The sequence below is a fragment of the Antechinus flavipes genome, chromosome 1, assembly GCF_016432865.1.
Source record: "Antechinus flavipes isolate AdamAnt ecotype Samford, QLD, Australia chromosome 1, AdamAnt_v2, whole genome shotgun sequence".
Taxonomy (NCBI): domain Eukaryota; kingdom Metazoa; phylum Chordata; class Mammalia; order Dasyuromorphia; family Dasyuridae; genus Antechinus; species Antechinus flavipes.
Window position 1 is genome coordinate 596,721,460 of NC_067398.1, and position 24,793 is coordinate 596,746,252.

A 24,793-nucleotide genomic window follows, 5' to 3' on the forward strand; every position below is an offset into this window, starting at 1 on the left:
CTTGTCCGTGCCATCATGAGCTCCATGCTCAGCAAGTTTTCCTTAACCAGGGAATTCTTGCAATTTTTGACCTTGCCACCCTTTCACCTTTTCTGGGATCCCAGAGAAGAAAGAAGTACTATAGGATGGTTTTTGGCAAAATTGTATGGCTTTTGACAAAGATGGGACAGTCCTCTTTCATGTTATTTTATTTGTGAATGCATCTCTGTGCAGAATATCTGTGTCATATTTGTTCTGTGAGCTAGATTTTGTTTGACCTGGAAAGATTTAAAACGCACCCAGAAAAAAAACAAAACAAAACAAAACAAAAAACTGTATGTATGTTATAATTGCCGTAATTGAGAATTTGCTAAGATGTTTTGCTCTCAAAACTTTAAGAATATGTAAAAATGTTATTTTAATTTTAATTAGCTAACTTTCTGTAGTCCCCAGCTTGACCAGAGATGAAGTCTACAGAAAAAGTTAGGCTTTTTAAGAAATCTTTTGGCTTTGGAGTCTGCCTCAGGGACTTCCCACACTCCCAATTTAAAAACAATAATTTGTCTGATTCTGAATAGACCACTCCTCAATTCATTGCTGACTTCTGGCCTAAGGACGGTCCCACAAACCAAACTTTTGAGATAATAGTGATAATCTGTTGGTCAGTGAGAATCAAATGATAGAAGTGATCACTTCTAGGTCCTCCTACCTCTGGGCCACAGAATTAGCATATCAATGGTAGAAAACTAGATAAATGTGTCTCTCTGTTCTTGTTTCTTTGCTAATTTCTTTTGGAACTTAGCCATCTGCAATTGGCATTACAATTACCAAAAAACTTTGCTCCTTAACTAGGAAATGGGTTCAAACCTGCAAATTCTTTTTAGACATCTCATGACATCAATCTATGATCCCAAACTTTTAGGGTCTCCTTCCCAACCTCAATATTTACCATAATTTGTTGTTTGTACCCCAAAATGGATTCCCTGTGTGTCTCTGGGAGGCAAGGCAGGCACCAGTCTGTGAAAAATATTTTTGCCATGGGGGTCCCTTGCAGATAAGCGAACCCACTATCTTCATAATTTATAAATTCCCAAAAGAAAACATTGTAGCTTTTGCTATTTCCCCCTAACTCCTCCCCTGAGGAGGATTTACTGTACCTTTCTCTTCCCATGTTACACCCCTTGCTATTTTCTCCTCTTTCTTTTGTTGTACAGTTTTTAAACCAATTCTTTGAGCTCCTTAGGCACATTCTTATCTTTTGTAATAAATCTAGTTTTCACAAAAGTCTCAGGATGCTTGGATTGCCTCTTGACTTTTAAACTTGCTATAAGGTCTTATTTTAATGTGTTGTGGGACTGAATCATATAAATTTACTTTTGAGAAAAAAATAACAGATTTCTCTCAAACAGGGAAGTGATTTTTATGTGGAAACTCTTTTTCAGCATATATTTATATACTTTTTTTCCCTTTTAAAGAAATGTGATTTTAGCAATATATCAGAGCACAAATCAGATATTATCTTTAGGCTAGAGTCTCTTCAATTGTACATGTGAATTAATAAAATTTATATATCAAGTAAGTAAAGTATTAAAATTTTCCTATATCTTTATTTTAAAACACTTAATAATTAGTCATTTCATACAAATATCCATTTGTCCTTGGTTCATTGTTCTAAAGTGATATCATAATTTAGTAATCAACAAAGTACTGAATCTTTAGCCTTGGCCCAATTAACCATGTGATTATATAGCTTTTTTATGCCTAATCATTTTTATTTTCTGGAAACACAAATAAATATAAATCACTTACCACATGAGTGGTCTTCAAGGTATTGCCATCAAATCTGCATAAACTAGAGCTCTCTTCAAAGAAAATATCACACTCTTCTAATTCTTGAGCATTACATGGTGGTTTTTCCTTATCTGGATCTGGATTCTTAAACCAGAAAAAAATTAAAACTACCATCAGATACCTAATTAATACCATCATATTATAAAGGTATAGCTGAAAAATAATCATTGATTAAATATTAAATTCAATCTATAGTTGTGCTAAAATAGGATTCCTATAAAGACTGCAATTAGTTATTTATTAGATATGTAATTCTATATGAAGATAGATAAAACAAAAACATACTAGAAACAAAAATCTTGGCAAAAAGTGAAATAAAATCTAAACATATACTCCAAAATCAGAAGGATATTTGACATAGATTTTACTATGGATGACCCTGCACTATTTCATACATTAATCAGCAAGCTGGGTAATGGCCATGCTGATATACTTGTTAAACTGGAGTCAAAATACTGCACTGTGAAAGGGTTCACAATCTTGACAGGTTAGACTATTGGGTAGAATCAAATAAGATGAAATATTGTTTTTCAATTGTTTCAATCATGTCCAATTCTTTATCAACTTCATTTGGGGTTTTGTTTGGCAAAGATACCGCAGCAGTTTGCCATTTCTATGGCAGATGAAGATGAAGAAACTGAGGCAAATAGAACTAAGTAATTCCCCCAGGGTCAAACAGTAAGTGAGGCCAAATCTGAATTCAAAAAGATGAATTGGGGAATGGTTGAATGAGCTATAGTATATATTCTGATGAGATACTATTGTACTATAAAAAATGATGAGCGGAACAATTTTAGAAAAACATGTAAAAACTCATGAAATAATGAGCAAAATGAGCAGAACCAAGAGAACACTGGATATATTAAGAAAGTTTTTAAATGAGTAAGTTATTTTAACTATTATAAACATCCAAATTAACTATAATGACATATGAAAAGGCACTATTTGTATCCAAAGAACTCATATAATTATATATATAGAACAATTTTACACACACACACACACACACACACACACACACACACACACACACACAAATCCTATTTGTGTCTAATGGCAGCCATCTCTGCTAGGAGTGGATAGTGTTAAAAAAGAAATTTACATGATAATTTTGTTATACATTTGAAAGGAATACCAAGCTTTGCACAGCAGATTTGGAGTTTCAAGTGCAATCATGTTTTTTATTGCACTATTACAGAAAAACTTGTTTTATTCCATAAATTAAAAATAAAATCTAATACTAAAAAATTAAAAACGCCAATAGTCTTACTTTTAAAAATGTCAATAATATAATAAAGTAGGGGCAAGGGACTGAAAAAAAGGAGGGCAGATTGAAGGAAGTGATAGAAGCACACCACCAGTGAGAAGGAAAGGGGACAAAAAGAAAGAGAAAAATACAACTTGGGAAAAATAGGATGACAAGAAACACAGAGTTAGTCATTTTAACTGTGAATGTGAATGAGATGAACTCTCCCATGAAATGGGGATTAAAAGCCAGAATATATTATTTACATGAAACACAAAACAAAGAGTTGGTTTCATGGGAAAAAAACAAAAAGGGAGAAAGAGAAACCTTTAGTTAATTTGACTAGAAAAAGCAAAGAAAACCAAATTATCAATATCAAAAATGAAAAGGGTGAATTTACCACCAATGAAGAGGAAATTAAAGTAATAATTAGGAGACATTCTGCTCAACTGTATGCCCCAAAATCTGATAATCTAAGTGAAATGGAGGAAGATTTACAAAAATATAGATTGCCCAGATTTACAGAAGGAAAAAATTACTCAAATAGCCCCATTTATTTTTTTTATTAAAGCTTTTTGTTTTCAAAACATATGCATAGATAATTTTCAACATTCACCTTTGCAAAACCTTATACTTCAAATATTTTCCCTCCTTTCCCCTATCACCATCCTAGATGTCAAATAATCCAATATATGTTAAATATGTGCAATTCTTCTATACATATTTCCATAATTATCATGCTGCATAAGAAAATCAAAAAAGGGGAAAAAAAGAAAAACAAAAAGCAATCAAACAAGAATAAAAAGAATGAAAATGCTGTTGTGATCCACCCTCAGTTTCTGTACTCCTCTCTTTGGGTAGATGGCTCTCTTCATCACAAGATCATTGAACTGGCATCAATCATCTCATCTCATTGATGGAAAGAGCCACACCCATTAGAATTGATAATCACATAAACCTTGTTATTGTCATGTACAATGATCTCCTGGTTGTACTCACTCTATTTAGTATCAGTTCATGTAAGTCTTTCCAGGCCTTTCTAAAATCATCCTGCTGGTTGTTTCTTACAGAACAATAATACTCCATAACATCCATATACCATAACTTATTCTGCCACTCTCCAAATTATGGGCATACATTCAGTTTCCAGTTTCTTGCCACTACAAAAAGTTCTTCCACAAACATTTTTGCATATGTGGGTCCCTTTCCCTCCTTTAAGATCTCTTTGGGATATAAGTCCAGGAGAAACACTGCTGGATCAAAGGATTTGCAGGGTTTGATAGCCCGTTGGGGATAGTTTCAAATTGCTTGCCAGAATGGTTAAATCGATTCACAATTCCACCAACAATGTATTAGTGTCCTAATAATTTCCCACATGACCTCCAATAGTTGTCATTTTCCTTTTATCTTATCCAACTTCATCCAAAATGGCCTTATTTCTAAAATATAGAGAACTGACTCAAATATATAGGAATATCAGTCATTCTCCAATTAATAAATGGTCGAAGGATATGAACAATTTTTAGATGAAGAAATGGCTTTTCTAGTCATGAAAAAATGCTCTAAATCACTATTGATTAGAGAAATGCATATTAAGATAACTCTAAGATATCACTTCACACCTCCAAGATTGGCTAAGGTAACAGGAAAAGATAAAGATACGTGTTAAAGGGGATGTGAGAAAAATCAGACACTGATAAATTGTTGATAAAGTTGTTAACTGATCCAATTGGAGATTGATTTGGATATGCCAAATACCCACTCTCTCCTTCTTTCCTGTCATTTTTGACAATGAATGTCCTTCTATATTGTCCCTGTAATCAGAGAAGTGATTACAGTCTCTTATTGTTTTCTCCAAAAGACTACAATCTCAATCATAGCCACTCTATTTCTAATGTTCAAACTATTATCTACAAACATTTGCATGTCTTCGACTTCCTTGTTTATTTCATTATTAAATTTATCTACATCTGTGAAGAATAAATAGAAATCTCCCAAAATTATAGATTTACTATTTCCTCTACTAGTGTACTTTCCGTGGCCTAGCTGTACCAGATCTAAAATTATATTTTAAAGCAGCAGTTACCAAAACCATTTGGTATTGGCTAAGGAATAGATTAGTTGATCAGTGAAATAGGTTAGGTTCAAAGGACAAAACAGTCAATAACTATAGCAATTTAGTGTTTGACAAACCCAAAGACCCCCAGCTTTTGGGATAAGAACTTATTGTTTAACAAAAATTGCTGGGAAAATTGATAACTAGTATGGCAGAAACTAGGCATTGACCCATACTTAACACTGTACACCAAGATAAGGTCAAAATGGGTTCATGACCCAGGCATAAAGAATGAGAATATAAATAAATTAGAGGAACACAGAATAGTTTACCTCTCAGACCTGTGGAAGAGGAAGGAATTTATGACCAAAGAAGAACTAGAGATCACTATTGACCACAACATAGAAAATTTTGATTATATCAAATTGAAAAGTTTTTGTACAAACAAAACCAATGCAGACAAGATTAAAAGGGAAGTAATAAACTGGGAAAATATTTTTATAGTCAAAGGTTCTGATAAAGGACTCATTTCCAAAATATATAGAGAATTGACTCTAATTTATAAGAAATCAAGCCATTTTCCAACTGATAAATGGTCAAAGGATATGACCAGACAATTCTCAGATAAAGAAATTGAAACTATTTCTAGCCATATGAAAAGATGCTCCAAGTCATTATTAATCAGAGAAATGCAAATTAAGACAACTCTGAGATACCACTACACACCTGTCAGACTGGCTAGAATGACAGGGCAAGATAATGCGGAATGTTGGAGGGGATGTGGGAAAACTGGGACACTGATACATTGTTGGTGGGATTGTGAATACATCCAACCATTCAGGAGTACAATATGGAACTATGCTCAAAAAGTTATCAAACTGTGCATACCCTTTGATCCAGCAGTGTTACTACTGGGCTTATATCCCAAAGAGATCATAAAGAAGGGAAAGGGACCTGTATGTACCAAAATGTTTGTGGCAGCCCTGTTTGTAGTGGCTAGAAGCTGGAAACTGAGTAGATGCCCATCAATTGGAGAATAGCTGAATAAATTGTGGTATATGAATATCATGGAATATTATTGTTCGGTAAGAAATGACCAGCAGGATGATTTCAGAAAGGCCTGGAGAGACTTACACAAACTGATACTGAGTGAACCGAGCAGGGCCAGGAGATCATTATATATTTCAACAAAAATACTATATGATGATCAATTCTGATGGACCTGGCCATCTTCAGCAATGAGATGAACCAAATCAGTTCCAATGGAACAGTAATGAACTGAACCAGCTACGCCCAGCAAAAGAACTCTGGGAGATGACTAAGAACCATTACAGTGAATTCCCAATCCTTATATTTTTGCCTGCCAGCATTTTGGATTTCCTTCACAGGCTAATTGTACAATATTTCAGAGTCCGATTCTTTTTGTACAGCAAAATAACGGTTTGGTCATGTATACTTATTGTATATTTAATTTATACTTTAATATATTTAACATCTACTGGTCATCCTGCCATTAGAGGAGGGGGTGGGGGGAAGGAAGGGAAAAATTGGAACAAAAGGTTAGGCAATTGTCAATGCTGTAAAATTACCTATGCATATAACTTGTAAATAAAAAGCTATAAAAAAAGTATCACCTTCCATATACCATGTTTCCCCGATAGTAAGATCTATCCCAAAAATAAGCCCTCCTCTTACTGTGTAAGATTCCTCTAAAATAAGCCCTATTGAGATTGCTACTGTAGTGAAGGTGATCCCCTGCGCTACACGCTACATTATGGTACCCTCTGTACGCACCGTCTTCCTCACTCCCACTCCCCGGGTGAAATGCACGCCGCGCTCTGCATCCAATCAGAGCTGCAGCAGTGAGCACATCATCCTGTTCTTCCCCAGTGATTTGCTTGCTGGTGCCATTGAGAGCAGTGCCGCAGAGGAGAGCTGAGGCAGGACAACATAAAAACCCGGTATGTAAGTGGGAGTGAGGGGGCATGATGGAGGATAAAAGAAGAATTCAAGGGCATGATGGAGGATAAAAGAAGAACTCAGCCAGCACCCATCGCGCTAAAGAATTGAAGAACTTCCTTGCAGAGAGAAGAATAGATCAAATAATGATTCCTGCAGGAATGATTGATGTTGCAATAAACAAGCCATTCAAGGACCATTTGTGCATGGAAGTCAATGACTAAATTGAAAATAGAATGGAAAGAAATCAGCGTGGAAACTTTGTGAAGCCCTGTCTGCAAGAAATCGTGACTTGGGTGAAGAAGTCATAGGATAAAATTACTGACAACTGTGTCGCCAAGGCACTGCAAGCAGGTTATCTGGAGAAGACATGTTCATTTAAAGAGAGCTATATTGCTGGACATGACAGATTGGGTCCACTTCTTCTGAAGGATATATCTGTGCAAGACATCTAGGACGGAATTCAGGGTATGGACACTTATGACGATGTTGTTGAAGAAGATGACATGATCGTTATTGAATAAAGGTACTTTTTTTTGTTCACATTTACCTGTTTATTAAAATTGCTGTCAATGTTCATTAAAATAAGCCCTCCCCTGAAAATAAGCCCTCTGGTGGTTTTCTGTCCAAAAAAAAAAATAATAAGGCAGTGTCTTATTATTGGGGAAACACGGTATGAATGTCAACAATTTAACCTTTTTAAGTTCCTTATGATTTCCTTTTCCTATTTATTATTTTATGTTACTCTTGGATCTTATATTTGAAAAATGTTTTTTCATCAAGAATGCTTAAAAAGTCCTCAATTTCATTGTTTATTTTTTTTCCCTTGAAAGATCACACACACTTTTGCTGGGTATGTGGATTCTTGGTTGTATTCCTAACTCTATTGCTCTTTGAAATATAATCCAAACCCTCTTATTTTTTAATATAGAAGCTGCTAAAGTTTGTGTTATCCTGACTGTGGCTCCACTATATTTGAATTGTTTCTTTCTGGCCACTTGCAATATTTTCTCATTGACTGGGAAGTTAGTTATAATATTCTTGAAGTTTTCATTTGGGGTTGTCTTTCAGGATGTGATAGGTGGATTCTTTCAACTTTTATTTTACTCTCTGGTTCTGGAATACAAGACAGTTTTTTCCTGGATAATTTCTTGAACTATGTCTTTTGATCATAGTTTTCAGGCAATTCTCAAATTATTTCTCAATCTATTTTTCAGCTCAGTTGTTTTTCACTCAATTGTCTTCGATTTTTTTCATTCTTTTTTTTTTTTTTTAACTGTTTATTGTTTTCTCTTAAAGTCACTAGCTTCCATTTGGTCAAATCTAATTTTTTTTTAAACAATTTTCTTCAGGGAGATTTTGTACTAGCCTGTCCATTTGATTCTATTTTTAAAGTTTTTTTTTCTCCCCTTCATCTTTTACCATTTGGCTGAATCTGTGTTTTTTTTTTTTTTAATATTGTATTGTATTTTTATTTATTTTGTTAAACATTTCCAAATTGCATTTTTTTAGATTGTTGTTGTTTGTCCTTTATTCTCTCTCTTTTTAAATTAAAGCTTTTCATTTTTTAAAACGTGCGGACAATTCTTCAACATTAAATGCCCTTGTAAAAGCTTGCGTTCCAATTTTTCCTTCCTTTCCCCATACCCTCCCTTAGATGACAAATAATACAATATATGTTAAACATGGTAGAAATATATGTTAAATCTAATGTATGCATACATAGTTATTGTACTGCACAAGAAAAATCAAACCAGTGGAAAAAAAAAAAGCTAAATAAAATGCAAGCAACAAAAGAGTGAAAATGCTATATTGTAAACCACATTCAGTTCCCACAGTCCTCTCTCTGGGTGTAGATGGCTCTCTTCATCACCGAACAATTGCAACTGACCTGAATCATCTCATTGTTGAAGAGAGCCACATCCATCAGAAATGATCATTATATAATCTTGTTCTTGCCATGTATAATGCTCTCCTGATTCTGCTCATTTCACTTAGCATCAGTTCATGTAGGTCTCTCCAGGTCTCTCTGAAATCATCTTGCAGATCATTTCTTACAGAGCAATAATATTCCATAACATTCATATATCAAAATTTATTCAGCCATTCTCCAATTGATGGGCATCCATTCAGTTTCCACTTTCTTACCACTACAAAAAGGGCTGCCACAAACATTTTTGCATATGTGGGTCCCTTTCCCTGCTTTAAGAACACTTTGGGATATAAACCCAGTAGAAACACTGCTGGATCAAAGGGTATGCACAATTTGATAACTTTTTGAGCATAGTTCCAAATTGCTCTCCAGAATGGTTGGATCTGTTCTCAGTTCCACCAACAATGTATCACACATCCCCTCCAACATTCGTCATTATCTTTTCCTGCCATCTTTGCCAATCTCAGATGTGTGTATCTCAGCACTGTATTAAATTGCATTTCTCTGATCAATAATGATTTAGAGCACCTTTTTATATGACTAGAAATGTTTCAATTTTTTCATCTGAAAATTGTCTGTTCATATCCTTTGACCATTTACCAATTGGAGAATGGCTTGAACTCTTATAAATTTGAGTTAATTCTCTATATATTTTAGAAATGAGGTTTTTCCCAGAACCTTTGAATGTAAACATGTTTTTCCAGTTTACTGCTTCCCTTCTAATCTTGTCTGCATTAGTTTTGTTGTACAAAACCTTTTTAATTTATATAATCAAAATTATTTATTTTGTGTTTAATAATGATCTCTAGTTCTTCTTTGGTCACAAATTACTTCTTCCTCCACAGATCTGAGTGGTAAACTATCCTATGTTCTTCTAATTTGTTTATAATATCATTATGTCTAGCTTATGAACCCATTTTGACCTTATTTTCATATACAGTGTTAGGTGTGGGTTAATGCCTACTTTCTGCCATACTAGTTTCCAATCTTCCCAGCAGTTTTTGTTTAATAGTAAATTCTTATCCCAAAAGCTGGAGAATTTGGGTTTGTCAAACACTAGATTATTATAGTCATTGACTATTTTGTCCTGTGAACCTAACCTATTCAACTGATCAACTACTCTATTTCTTAGCCAGTACCAAATAGTTTTGATGACCGTTGCTTTATAATATAGTTTTAGATCTGGTACAGCTAGACCACCTTCATTTGCTTTTTTTTTTTTCATTAATTCCCTTGAAATTCTTGTTCTTTTAGATGAATTTTGTTATTAATTTTTCTAGGTCAGTAAAATAGTTTCTTGGGAGTTTGATGTAGTACTAAATAAATAGTCTAGGTAATATTGTCATCTTTATTACTGAATCTTATTTTTTAAGATGAAATTTTCATCCACATTTTTATATTATCTGTTCTGATCCTGGCATTTTTCCTGGAGTTGTCAGGCAAAAAAACACCAAGTCAAACTATTCCTTGCACCCTTATGAAGCCATACTGGCTCTTAAGTAGATGGCCATCTTCTAGGGGAAGAATCAGCTTATTAAGGAGGACTCCGGGCAAGAATCTCACCAGTAATGACTGAGAGAGAGAGATGCCTCCTCTTCCAAGACTTCAAACTGAGATAAACAGTCAATAGCTTCAGCATTGATTAATGATGATCTATTGAGAAAAACATGTTAGTGTTCAGTCTACTGTCATGATTATGTCTTTGGCACTAATCAATGTGGCTCCATCAGCACTGAATAGCTGAGATGCACTGTAAGTCTTTGGCCCATAAATTGCCTTCAGGAGCTACTATCTGCACAACACTGAATTTTGTCTTCTTTGTTTGTTCATCATCCAGATAATACTCCCTAAATGCAGATATTTACTAAAGTTCTGTTCTAAGTCTCTTAGTCTTTTCAGTTTATAATCTCTCTCACTATCTTCAGTAGCTCTCATGGTTTTAATAATTACTCTTATCTTGATGATTCTAGTACTAAATCTAGCCCCACTCTCTCCTGAGATTCAAAACCACATTATAAATAGTCTACAGTAAAATTCAAATTGGATACTCTAGTGGCATCTTTTGAAGGCACCATTATTTTTCCAGTCACCAAGGTTTGTAGCCTTGGCATTATCCTGTACTCTTTAATTTATTTTCCCTCATATATCTAATCACTTATCTGTGTACTATTGCTCACATCTGATTCCTCTCTCCTCACAGAGCTACTACCTTAGTTCTAATTATCTTTTGCCTAAATTACTGTACAAGTCTCCTAATTAATCTCCCAACTTAAGATTCTTACCACTTTAGACTGCTGCCCAATGATTTTTCTTAACTAAAAATCTGGCTGTTTCATTTCTTCAAGACCTCCTATGACTTCTAGGATCAAAAGAACTCTTCTACTTCATATCTTTCTAACCTCATTATGGAATACTCTTTGTTTTGTGATCCAATCAAATTCTGTTTCTCACAAAACAAAATTATCACGATTTTTATGACTTTGTACTGTTTGATCACTTTTCTGTGGAATGCATTTCTTCCTCACCTTCTCTTCTTTCAAGATGTAGCTTATAGACCACCTTCCTGATCCTCTCAACTGCTAGTATCTTTCTACTCAAAATGCCTTTTATTTAGTTGCTTTGAATTTATTTCTCTATGTCCTTATCTCTAATTGAATGAAAATTTCTCTGGAAATTGAGTGGATGCTCATCAGTTGGGGAATGGCTGAATAAGTTATGTTATATGAATGTGATGGAATATTATTGACCTATAAGAAATAATGAGCAGGCTAATGTCAGAAAAGCCTGGAAAAATTGATGCTGAATTGATGCCGAGTGAAGTGAGCAAAACTAGGAAAATACTGTAGACAGTAACAAAAAGATTACGTGATAATCAACTGTGATGGACATAGCTCTTTTCAACTGGTTCAAGGCAATCCCAATGGACTTGGGATGGAAAATGTCATCTGCATCCAAAGAGAGAATGATGAAGACTGAATGTGGATCAAAGCATAGTATTTTCACCTTTTTTGTTGATTGTTTTTTTTCTCTCATTTTTTTCATTTTTGATCTGATTTTTCTTCCTCAGCATGACGAATATAGAAAAATGTTTAAAAGAATTGTACATGCTTAACCTATACTAGATTGCTTGCTGTCTTGAGGAAGGGGAAAAGGTGAGAGAGAGAGAAAAATTTTGAACACAACATTTTGCAAAAATGAAATGTTAAGAATTATCTTTGTATGTAGTTGGGAAAATAAAATACTTTTAAAAAATAGAAAAAAAAATAAAAGAATTCAAGTCTTATAGACAAAGATTTTAATCATTGTATTTGTATTCCCAGGACCTAGCACATGGTTTACTGTGTTCTTCAGTTGGTTTAGTTGTATTCATCTCTTTGCGACCCTATTTGAGATTTTCTGGTGTGGTTTGCCATTTCCTTCTCCAATTCATTTTACAGGTAAGAAAACTGAAGCAGGCAGGGTTAAATGATTTGTCCAAATGTCACAAAGTTAGTAAGTCTCTGAAGCCAGAGTTCAGCTCAAAAAATGAGTCTTCCTGACTTCAAGCCTAGTACTATACCCACTGTGGCATTTACTTTTTTCCTTTCCATGAAAGGCTTTCTTAAGTATCAAAGCAACTTCCATAAACTTTTGGAAATATGATTTACAGATCTGTAAGCTAAGTATAATATTTCTATTTTAGCAGTGAAAAATATTTAAGTTTCTGTCTCAATTTGGGAAAAATATGTTTATGGATATCAAATACATATTTGAAGAACAAGTAAAACATAGAGGGTCAACAGTATTTGTATTACTTTACTAAATAATTTGTACTTTAAGAAAAAAAATAAGTTGTTTAATTTGTAAAAATGATGCAACTTTAGAAGTATACCAATACAAGAAAAGCTAGACTTAAAAATTGGATTCCATTAGATACTATTAGACACAATGAATAGATTATAGTAGAAAAAGTATGGGAAGTAGAAATTGAGAAACTAATTTCTAGAAATTGTTCTGTCATTATATATGCGTATGACTTTGAGCTTAAGGCTATATACATGCCTTAAGTATCTTTCCTTTTAACATAATCCCAAACTATTTTCCTCAGAGAGCTTTTGCACCTCTTTTCCCATGTGGCCAATTTTGGTTTTTTAAGGCATTTTTCTCCTCATAAGCTCTTTATATTTCCTTTTGCACCACTCTCAATTTTCTTCCTATTCCCCTCCCCCCACCCCCGCCTCTCTTTTCAAAAATCCTTTCTGAGCTCTTCTAAGGCCTGAGATCAATTGCTATTTTTTTGTGGAGGCTTTGGATGTAGGAGTTTTGACTTTGTTATCTTCTTCTGAGTATGTTTTTTGATCTTATCACCATAGTAACTTTCTATGTTGGGAATCTTTTTCTGTTCTCTGCTCATTTTCCTAGCCTATTACTCTGCTTTTAACTATTTGTCAAAGTAGGGCTCTGTTTCCAAGGTGGAAGGTACACTGTCCCAAGCTTCGGGGATTTTGTGCAGCTGTTTTCAGAGATCTTTCTAGGGACCTAACCACAAGCATTCTTCTGTCCTTGAACTATAAGGAGTATCCCCATCCTATTGTAAATTCTAGTGTGCTAAAGCAACAGAGATTTTTCTCAGTAAGTAAAGTTGTAAGCTGAGATTGTCCACATCCATTCTTGGTATGTTGACTTCCCAAGGCCCTCTCACCCTATTGACAAATCTTTCCTGCTGATCTTTTAAATCATCTTTGGTGTGTCTGAGCTGAAAGGTCTGGAAATCCCCATACTGCTACTGATTCAGAGGTCCCTAAGCCAGTTTCTGCATTGCTGGCACTGGGGCCTGGACTGGGCTGGGACTGAATGCTGGACTCCGACCCTGTTGCCCCAGATCTTTCTTGCTGACTTTCTAAGTTGTCTTTGGCTGGAAAATGGTTCTACTCCATCTTTTTTGTGTATGTTCTGACACTCTAAAATTAGTTTAATGGTCATTATTTAAAAGAATTTGAAGAGGTTTGGGGAAGACCTCAGCAAGTTGCTACCTTTCTTGGCTCTGCCTCTTCTTTCTATTATTTTTCTAAGCAATTTTCTGATTTATCTAGTTTTAAAAGTTGAAGTCCCCCACTGTATGATTTTACTGTTTACTTTCTCCTATAACTTATTAAACTTTTCCTTTAAGAATTTAGATGCTATGATAAATGTGGAAATATGTATAAAAGATTTGCACAAGTTTAATATATATTGGAATACTTGCTGTATAGGGAAGGAGATGGGGAGAAGGGAGGTAGAAAACTATTCAACACAAGGTTTTCCAAGGATGAATGTTGAAGACTATCTTTGTATGTATTTTGAAAATAAAAAGCTATTATTAAAAAAATTTTTTTGGATGCTATTACACTTGATGCATGTATGTTTAGTATTGCTATGACTTCATTGCCTATGGTATCTTCTAACAAAATAGTTTCCCTACTAAATCTATGTGAATTAGATTTGTTTTTGCTTTTGCTTTGTCTGAGATCATTGGTATGCAGAATTTTTTTTTAAACTTCAGTTAAATAGATTCATCTCCAGCCCTTTACTTTTACTTGATGTAATATGTCTCTACTTCAAGTGTATTTCATATAAACAACATATTGTAGAGTTCTGGATTTTAATCTACTCTGTTAACCCCTTTCATTTTATGGGTGAATTCACAGTTATGATTATTGTTTATTTCCCTCTATTTTGCCTTTTGTCCCCTATTTAAATCCTTCTTTCTCTACTTCCACTCTGTCCTTCTCTACTTCCATTTGAGCTGGGACTGTCCTTTTCTCTTACCATGTAACCTCCCATGTTTGCTGTAACCCATAAATTTATTGCCCAAGGCTTTATCTGCCCTGTTTGGGCTCCTTTACGCTTTATAAAGAGTACTTAATGTGCAGTGTCTCTTGTAATAAAATAAACTGCTACTCAAAATCTTTTGGAGTGGTGAACATAAGATGATATTTTGCTTCTCATAATATGTGATCATGTGCTAAGAATGTAAAATGTAATCTATTAAGATTTAATTACTTTTCAAATGCAGAATCATTTTTTTCTTTAATTTAAATTCATTTTTATAGTAATAACTATAATTTTACATGGAAAAAACATTTAATACATGGTAGTTCTTTTTAGAAGTCTATTAAAAATGGTATCTGTGAAATTTATAACAGAGGGCAAACTATTAAAATGTCCACAAAAAGATACAAAAGAATACTAAGGTTAATAACTTGCTCTTCTCTCTTACTGTATACTCTTCAATTACTTGGCTAATTCATCTTCAATTACTTTAAATGAGGTTTCTAAAATACTTTAGTAAAAATATCATTGTTAGAAAAATTTCTCTCCTCTTCCCAACATCTTTATTTCTCCACTACACACATTATTTATTCCACATCTATTAAGTTTTCAAAATCCTCTTTCCCTCTAATCTCAATAATGGTAATACTGGGGAGAAAAAAAGAAAAACAAAGTTTAAAAGTAACAATACCACCACCAACAAAAACATCATTAGTTACAATTATGGAAAGGCTATCCTTATGAAGTTCAGACATCAATCAAGGCCAAAGAACTGGTAGAAGCGGTGTCATATTATTACTGCAGGTTAACGAAAATTGGTTGATTGTTGTCCTTCACTCTTGAAGATGACCAAAATGATATCATTATGTTGGAGTCATGATATAGTATATTCAACTATGACTGAGCAGACAAATACAAGCACAGGTCAAGCACAAATAGCCTATATAAACACTGAGAGTGGAAAAGTCTCAAAATTTGAAAATCTCATATCTTCCCTCAGAGCAGTGAATTCTTTGAGGTGGGTTTGCCATGTTGATCAGTCCTTTGTCAGCATCACACAATTAATTCCAAAGTTTTTCAAAGAGACCTTAATAGTACCTTTGTGTTGCTTCTTTTGACCACTATATAAGGAACTTCATTCTATGAGTTGTTTATAATCTTTTCAATATGTTTGTCATTCAAACATGATCAGCCCATTGGAGCGGCACTCTCTATGGCAGAGTTTGAGTACTTGGTGATTTATTTCAAGAAAGGACCTTAGTGTTTGATACCTTATCTTCTGAAGACAATTCAGATGGAATTCAATTTCCTAGAATGGCACTGGCTTACCGTTCAAGTTTCACAAATACATTACAGTTAAGTCAGCACAATGATCTGTAGATCTTTGATTTGCTAGACAATCTACTACCTCTTCTTTTCCAGATTGTCTTTTGGAATATCCCAAACACTGAGTCAGCTATGATAATGCAAGCAACAACTTTATTATATCTGTGTCCATCCCTAGAAAGTATACTGCTAAGGTAAGTCAAGTTGTGAAAGAATATTGTGGTGCTGGCTGATGTCTGTGTTTTCTTGATGTTAAATTAGCCAAAGAAACAAAAAACTGATCCACACTTTGTTCTATTTAAGTTTCAGAGGTTACATTGTACAATAATCTTTAAACAAAAAAAATCATGCACCAACTATCCCATCTTAATCTTGGCTTGTAGCCTTTTCAAATTAAATAATTTAGCATCAGAGTAATAGCTGATCTTGATACTGTGTCTTCCTCATTGGACAACATTGCTAAAAACATCATGCTAAAAAGCATGGGATCAAGCACACAATCTTGCTTTACTTCACTGATGACTGGGAAAGTGTACGAGCACTGTTCATTATCCAGAATACAAGCAAGCAAGTCATCACGAAATTGTACAATATGTACAATACAATATCTGAACTTCTCCAGGCAACAATATTTTAACAAAAGTAGTATATTTTGGATAATTAAAGAGCCATGATGATCAATTGGCAAGAATCACACAGGATTTTGTCATCTTCTAGACATATACACTGTACTATATTTTTTATAATTCAACAAATAAACAGAACCAAAACATCATCACAGCAACCTGTGTCTACAATTGACCAGGCATAATACTAACATGTTAAAAATTCAAGAGCAACATTATTTTTAAAAGTTGTCATACTGAAAATTCATCATTTCCTGTCTATAAAAAATGGAAGATAACATATAAGAGACCTTGCAAAAGAAACTAAAGCCACAGGTAGTCAGGATGAAATACATATCACTCCTATTATCCTGTCTGCTATCTGAGTTGTTTCAGCCACACTTTCAGTGATTCTACAGATGAATTTACAACTTAATATTTTTACTCAGTTACAAAGAGCAATCATTTAATCTATCTGCACAATAGTACATCAAAATGAAACATAAAAGAATAATGTTAAGATAACAACTTGTCCCTGGATTATTTATAGTTGAATTTCAAAAAAAAAATAAAAGAAGACAATAACAGTAAGATTTCACACGTATCAATTATCTAAAAAGACATGATCAAGTGATGAGAATAACAAAAAAGCCATAATAATATATTAGATTTTTGCTATTCATCCTAAATTTAATGGATGATAAATCCCTATAATACAAATACAAACCTCTGATATTGTCAAAAATTCAGCAGAAATTTTACTGGAATTGAAGCATCATCTTCAAGGAAAAAGCAATTGCCCAGAATCACTCAGGTATTACAGTACTTCATACAAATTTAACAATTTTTATATTTGTTAAATTTAAAATTTAAATAAATTAAATTGATTTAATTTAAATTAAAATTTAACAAATTTTAACAATGTTTTCAACAGATTTTCTATATGGAAAATTTATAGACTCCAACTTATGTGTGATGAAAAGATTTTATAGGTAGACATAGCAGAATAAGCCAAAAGCTTTTTGCAAGGAGATTACCTTTATTTATTTTTTTCACTTCTTTAATGCATTCCTCAGCTCCTAGCAAACACAATGGCTGCCACAGAGTCTGAGCTTAATAAGGACTGGTGCTACGTTGATTGATTGATTGATTCATTTAGGGAACAGAAAATTGGGATGGGGGGAGGGAACTTATTACCACACCTGTCATCCTGTCTGCTTCAGAGTTCTGTCCTTAAAAATCACTACAGAGAATCTTTCAATTCCAGTACTGAATTACATTTCATCCACCTACTCTAGTTTACCAAACTAAGAAAAACCGAATTGCAACTTGTCCTAGGACCATTCTATCTGAGCTCCATGGAGCATTAAATGAGAAGAATAAAATCAACCAGCTGTTCATATACTACTTTAAAGTTTGCAGTGTCAATTCTTCCTTACTCCATCTTACAAATGAGGAAATTGAGGCTTATGAGGGCTAAGGAATTTGCTCATGGTCACACAACTGTCCAGGTTCAAGTACAGATCTCTCTAGATTTCCAGGGCCTGAGTCCAATTCTTATTTTTCTTGGAAGCTTTTGATGTAGGAGCTTTGACTTTGTTTTCTTCTGAGTGTGTGTTTTGATCCTCTTTGTCACCATAATAACTTTCAATGGTCAGAAACTTGTTTTCTAATCGTTTTCCTAGCCTATTACTCAGTTTTTTACTCTGTTAAAATAGGAGTCTGTTTCCAGGGTGGAGGATGCATTGTCCCAAATTTCAGGGATTTTGTGTAGCTGTTTTCAAAAATCCTTCTAGGAATCTTACCATAAGCACTCTTTCCTGTCCTGGAGCATTTAGGTGTGTCCCTCCCCCACTTTAACTGTAAGATCCAGTATGCTGGCCCAGCTGGGACTGCACACCAAACTCTCACCCTCTTGTCACAGACCTCTCCAATGACCTTGCAAGTTCTCTCTGGTATTCCCAAGCTAATAGGTTCAGAATCCTTTAGCACTGCTGCTGATTTAGAAGTCCTGCCTCGCTGATGCTGGGTTCAGGGCCAGAGCTGATTTTGTGCTGGAATTACACACTCAGCTCCACTCTGGTTCCACAGATCTTTTCTGCTGACCTTCCAGGTCCTCTTTAGTGTCTCTGAGCTGAGAGGTCTGGAAACCATCAGCACTGCCACTGATTTCAGATTGGGACTAGTAAGGCCCAACTAAAGAAGGCCAGTAAATGCATTGGACTTCCACCCCAGTAACACAGATTTTTTTCTGCTGAGCTTCCAAGTTGTCTTTGGCTGGAAAATGGTCTACTCCTGTTTTGTGTGTGTGTGTGTGGGGGGGGGGGGGGGGGGAGGGGAGGAGGGGAAGGGTTCTGATGCTCTAAAATTTGTTTAGAGTCATTATTTAAAGGAATTTGGAGCAGTTTGGGGGAGAGTTTGGTCAAGTTTCTGTCTTTACTCTGCCATTGTAGCTCTGTCTCCTCTAGAGTTCCAAGTGAGTGTTCCATATTCCATTCAGACTTTTCATTGAACTATTCTGTAAGAACTGTATCAATCACATTAAAATGAAAATGTAATTTTATTATTAAAATTCTAGAGACTAAAGATTTTTTATATTTCACTTAAACTAATTTTTTGCTACCTCGCCTTTTGTGCCAGTCCTCATTCATCTTCACTTGTCAAGCTTTTTCTTTGGGTTTTCTTGTTTATTGCTAATTTCTTCGATAAGTATAGCTTATTTCTTCCCAATGTCTTCTGCTGGATCATCATTCAGATCCTGGCCCTCTATATGTGAATGTTCCTTAGGGCACTTTCTGAACCCTCTTCTTTTCTTTCTACATTTTTTTTCCTCTCTTGATGAGAGAAAAGGTCAACTCTTCCATGCATACTCTTGATCTCATTCCCTCCTATCCTCATCAAAAGAAACCCAGTATCATCCCAATTTTTTATTTTCCACCAGCTTTTTTACTTAATTGTATTGAAATGGATGAAAGTTCAAAATGCATTTCAGCAAGAAGGGAGACAAGACAGCTAAGGGAAACTAAAGTACAGAATATAAGAGCATTTTTACACACACACACACACACACACACACACACACACACACCCCGCTACAGAGAAAGCAAGGATAAGAATAGACAAAATTACGTTAACTCTCTTAAGTGCCAAATCATTTGCAAATTTGAAAAGAGAAATTTCAGTTGAATAATGAGGATTTAGAAAAGATGAGAAAGTTGAGGCAATGAGTCCAGATAGTTTTTTTTTTATGGATTTTGGCTAAGAAATGGAGGCAAAACAATAGGGGAAAGGATCAGGAAAAATCTCAAGGAAGGAACCACTAGAAAGAGATTGAAGGTTAGAGAGAAGGAAATAATTGATGGGGAACCTTCTATAAAAGATGAAAAAGAATCATTATATGAAGGGTTAGCCTTCGCAAAAAGAAGGTCACTGCATCATCAGAGACTGTGGTAAAGAATGAAATAGTAGGTGATGTCAAGAGATTCTGAGATAAGGAAGAGAAAGCTCATAGCAAAGTAAGAACTTTTAATAATTGATTTTGTTGTCAGAAAAAAATAACATTAAAACTTATTACAACAAAATAACTTTTAAGAAGTTCTTCCAACATTTCTTCTATGCATAAGTTAAAAATTTAATAAGATTCCATAATAGCTATAATAGCAAAAAATTTTGGTTAAATGAGGCGTTAAAATAATATGCTCATCTGAAGTGCTTACTACTGTCAAACAGGATAACTCATAAAAAAGGTCAAAATAAGTAATTCTCTAGAAGGAAGAATTTTGAAAAACAGAGGATTAGTTTGAATCAAATGTGCGAGGGAGGTATATGAAAATTCTGGAAAAAATAAGCTGAAGTCAGAAGCTTGAAAGAGCTTTCAGTGCCCAGTTGAGAACTTTATACTTCATGCTAGAGGCAATAAGGCATTACTGAAGTTGCTTAAACAGGACAGTAAAATGGTCATTCAAAAACTGGGCAGAGGAGGGATCCTGTGGAAGGGAACACAGAAAGAGAGTAAACAACCAGTATAATAATGTGAAATGGCAGTCAAAAAAGCTAAAGCAACCTTATGGCATTAAGGAAGGAACAAGAGGCAGCTCTAGGTAGTTCAGTACATAAGAGCACTGGTCATGGAGTCCAGAAAACCCGAGTTCAAATTTCGATTTCAAAACAACTAGCTGTTTAACCATGAGCAAGTCAGTTAACCTGTGTTTGCCTTATTACACTGGAAAACGCAATGGCAAACCACTGTAACATCTTTGCCATGAAAACCTCAGAGAGAGTTCAGTTCACGGGGGTCAGAAAGAGCTGGAAAGGAATGAATGACTCAATAACATTAACAAGGAAACAATGGTGTCCAGGATAAGGAAGGAGATATACTATGTTGGATCAAACCATATTTGAAATATGTGTTCAATTCTGGGAGATACATTTTAATATAGATCTCAAATGTTGAACAGCATCCAAAAAAAAGGACAAGCAGGATGTTTGTAAAAGGCTTCAAAAGACCAAACCTCAAAAGAATAGTGGTTAGAAATAGAAATTTCAAGAGAAATAAGTGAAAGGAGAGTAAAATAACAGATGTAAAACCTAAGTATTACACTGATATCCAAGGAATATTGGGAGGATGTCTCCCAAACTATTGAAGAGATCTGCATAGAGTTTATAAAAGCACATAGATGTGAATCACAAAGGATATGAATAAAAAGATGGACTGCAAACTGTACCAATGGAAGGAATACCCACATAAATGAGATCAAAGATTCATCAAAATACAGAATTTAACCCAAATTATTCTTTTCAATGTGCAAAATCATTTAATAGCACTGAACTGTCTTTGAATAGTTTACTTTGATAATTGAATATTTAATTATAGATTTGATGTTTCATTTGTCCTATATGTTACAGATGTTAGTTTTGACAGATTGATTATTAAAGTGAATAAATTTGTAAACAAAATGATGAAATCATATTGCTAAATTTCATCTTTATTTTCTTCTCTACTATCAATCAACTTGTTTCTTTCTCTCTTAGAGGTTATCTCACCATAAACATTCTATGTATCTAGAAAGCATTCTGCTCCCTAGGACATCTATCACCATTCAGTGTAATTAAAGAAGTCATTACAGCAATTGACATTACTGGGTTACTGGCATATTTGTAATCACTGTAATTTTGTGGCTATTTGAAAAAAATTAAAATATAATTTTACAAGACACCACTATCAGAATATATAATACAATATTTTAAACTCTATTTTTATAAGGCAAGTATTAAATAAGCTAATACTGTGAACTTTAAACCTAAAAAATCCTGTTTATTCAACACAAATTGTACTATAATCTAGGATTATGTAATTTCCAAATCTGATAGTAGTTTATTAGTAATTTGAACTATGTAAAAAATAAGATATTAGCAATAACCACAAATCATGTCAGCAATCTACTTAATAACAAAAGAAAGCTCAATATGTTTGTATCAGGATTAAAGATAGATTAACACACTCAATTGGGTATAGTAAGCTATTTTACCCTTCATAGAGGGACCAGGAGTATCATACTGAAATTACAAATCACATTCATAATTCAATTAATGACCTAATCAGAAATATTTTCAAAGAAAGAACATTATACCATCAGCAGAAAGCATATAATAGCCCACAGATAAAATTCAGAAGAGCTGTTAAAATTGCTTACCAGTTCTTCAGAAGTCAGATGCATCAAACGTTCAGCTATGGCAGCACACTGGGCTGAATCTCTTAAGAATTCTCCTCGGTCATCACCTAATACTAGCTCTGGCCATGTTAGTCCTTCATCCTTCTTAATCAAAGACACCTCCAGACTAAAATATTAATGGACAAAAAAGTTTTTTACTTGGTCTAGAAATGAATTGTTCATAAAATATGAATATCACAGGAGAAAATCATCTAAAATATCTATTAGAGAAAGAGGATTTTTATTGCTAAAGAATTAGATAAAGAAACTGGTCTAAGTAAAACAGGCAATAAGCAAATACCTATTCTTGAGAAGAATGACTGACTGCCTCCTTCATTCAAGACATTAAGTACTTACCATGTATAAAATACCATGTTTGGTATAAAATATTTTTTCTTTAAGGTACTAACAAATTAGCAAATAGTGTTTGAAAAATATTGTAGCAGCTTTGAGGATGAACTACATATATAAAAAAAAGTAACAAATAAAATAGTTAGAAGATTATCATCAAAGGCCAAGTACAATGTGATATGCAGCAGAACTAGTGATTTGAGTAGGGAAGGAAGAAATCTGTGAAAGGTTACTGAAAAACATCAGTTGCCTCCAATAAAAATTATGCTCATATACCTTACATTTTAAAAGAGGGAAACAAAATATAATATAATGACTGAAATCCTGAAATACAGACCAAAAAGACAATGATACAAACTGTTGTGGTTATTCATCCTTCATTTTTGAAGATCCTCTTCAATGACATCATGAGTATGATAAATTGATTTGTGCATGAAGTGGATCTATGAATGCTTTAAGTGAGACAGAACTGAGCAAAGTTATCAGCCATATTTTCTCCTCCAGAATCACTAAAGTCTAATGACACGATATGGGTCAAGATGACTAGCCCCTCCATGAAGGCTAAGATAGCTTATTATACCCAACTGAATGGTTAATTCCATCTTTGAGCCAAATCTAATGAGAGGTTTAAGCATTGCCTGCTACCTCTGATCTTCCCCTCCAATAAAAGCTCTTCCTTTTGTGCCACACACACACACACACACACACACACACACTCACACACACACACACACACACACACACACACACATTTTAATGATCCCATTATAGTCAACTCATACCTGTGCCTTCTGTCTATGTATATACCTTCTAAATGCCCTAATAATAATAAAGTTTTTAGGAGTATTGGAAATATATCTTCCCTGGTATGAGTCAGAGGCAAGATTAACTCCACAACTTCCTGACTACAAGGCTAGCTCTCCATCAATCACACAATCTATGAGAGCTGGATCTACACTAAGGATAAATAGTACTCTTGCAAATGATCTGAAAAAGTCAAATCCCTTGTCCCTAACTCTTTCAATTAAATAAGTATGGTATTTTAGTATTCATAATACTTGCTAGGAAAAAACCCCTCTTTAGTTATATCTACAAAATCTCACTCATCTGGTCAGGAGATAGCATTCTTAAGCAACTAAAATATTCATGATACTGGAAATAAGAGAAAAAAAAAGTCATTGGGTTCCAGCAGCAGAAAATAAAATGAATGCATAGGCCACAGATGCAGCCATACAACAAAGAAATTATTTAAAGTAGAGACCACACAGAACAAGTTACTCCTCTAAAGGGACTAAGGTGAAAGAATAGAAAAAATATCAATTAAACTATGCAGCAGTGTATGATAATTCTCTTACTTAATGAAAATACTAGACCTATAGACAGAAAATCTTAAAAAGCCCTTTAGATGCCTTTAAGAACAAGTAACTGGTTGTTATGAGACAAACCTTTTGAAAGCAGTAAATTGTTACAAAAATGTGAATTCATTACTACTCATTTTAAGACACCTATTTCACAACAATGTAATGCATTCAATGAAGGAGTAATGCACTTCAATAGCATTCTAATTCAGATTCAGACAATGCCACAATGAAGGTATAATATAGCAATCAATAGTGGAAAATTAAATCATATATATATAGCATATATACAGTACACAAGAACTGAGCCAGAACTGAGCCATACAAATAAAACCAACCTATGACTCATATTCTAAATGTTGTTTAGTGAAACACAAGATGGGAAATGAAGATCTGGACATGACTTGAAAAATAGAGAAATTTTGAGGTGCTACTATATAGTATGAGATTATCTTAAGAGTCATGCAGACCCAACTTAAAACCTTCTGATAAAGAGAATCATAAAAATCCCAAGGCAACCTCCTTGGAACATTTTAACAGGTGGTCATCCAAGTATCAAACTAAAGACCTTCATCAAAGGGGAAGTTAATATTCTTAAGGTTGTTTTTTAGGACACTATAACTATTAG

General features: G+C 34.1%; 1 protein-coding gene across 2 annotated transcripts in view; it reads right to left on the reverse strand.

Annotated features, from left to right (window-relative positions):
• NUDCD1 (NudC domain containing 1) overlaps positions 1-24,793 on the reverse strand; it is a 90,489-nt gene that overhangs the window by 15,720 nt on the left and 49,976 nt on the right. For both annotated transcript variants that reach the window (XM_051970990.1, XM_051970989.1), the window contains exons 7-8: positions 22,439-22,583; positions 1,789-1,914 (exon numbers count right to left, since the gene is read on the reverse strand). In XM_051970990.1, coding sequence (XP_051826950.1) covers positions 1,789-1,914; positions 22,439-22,583 — 271 coding nt within the window. The remainder of the gene's footprint in view (positions 1-1,788; positions 1,915-22,438; positions 22,584-24,793) is intronic.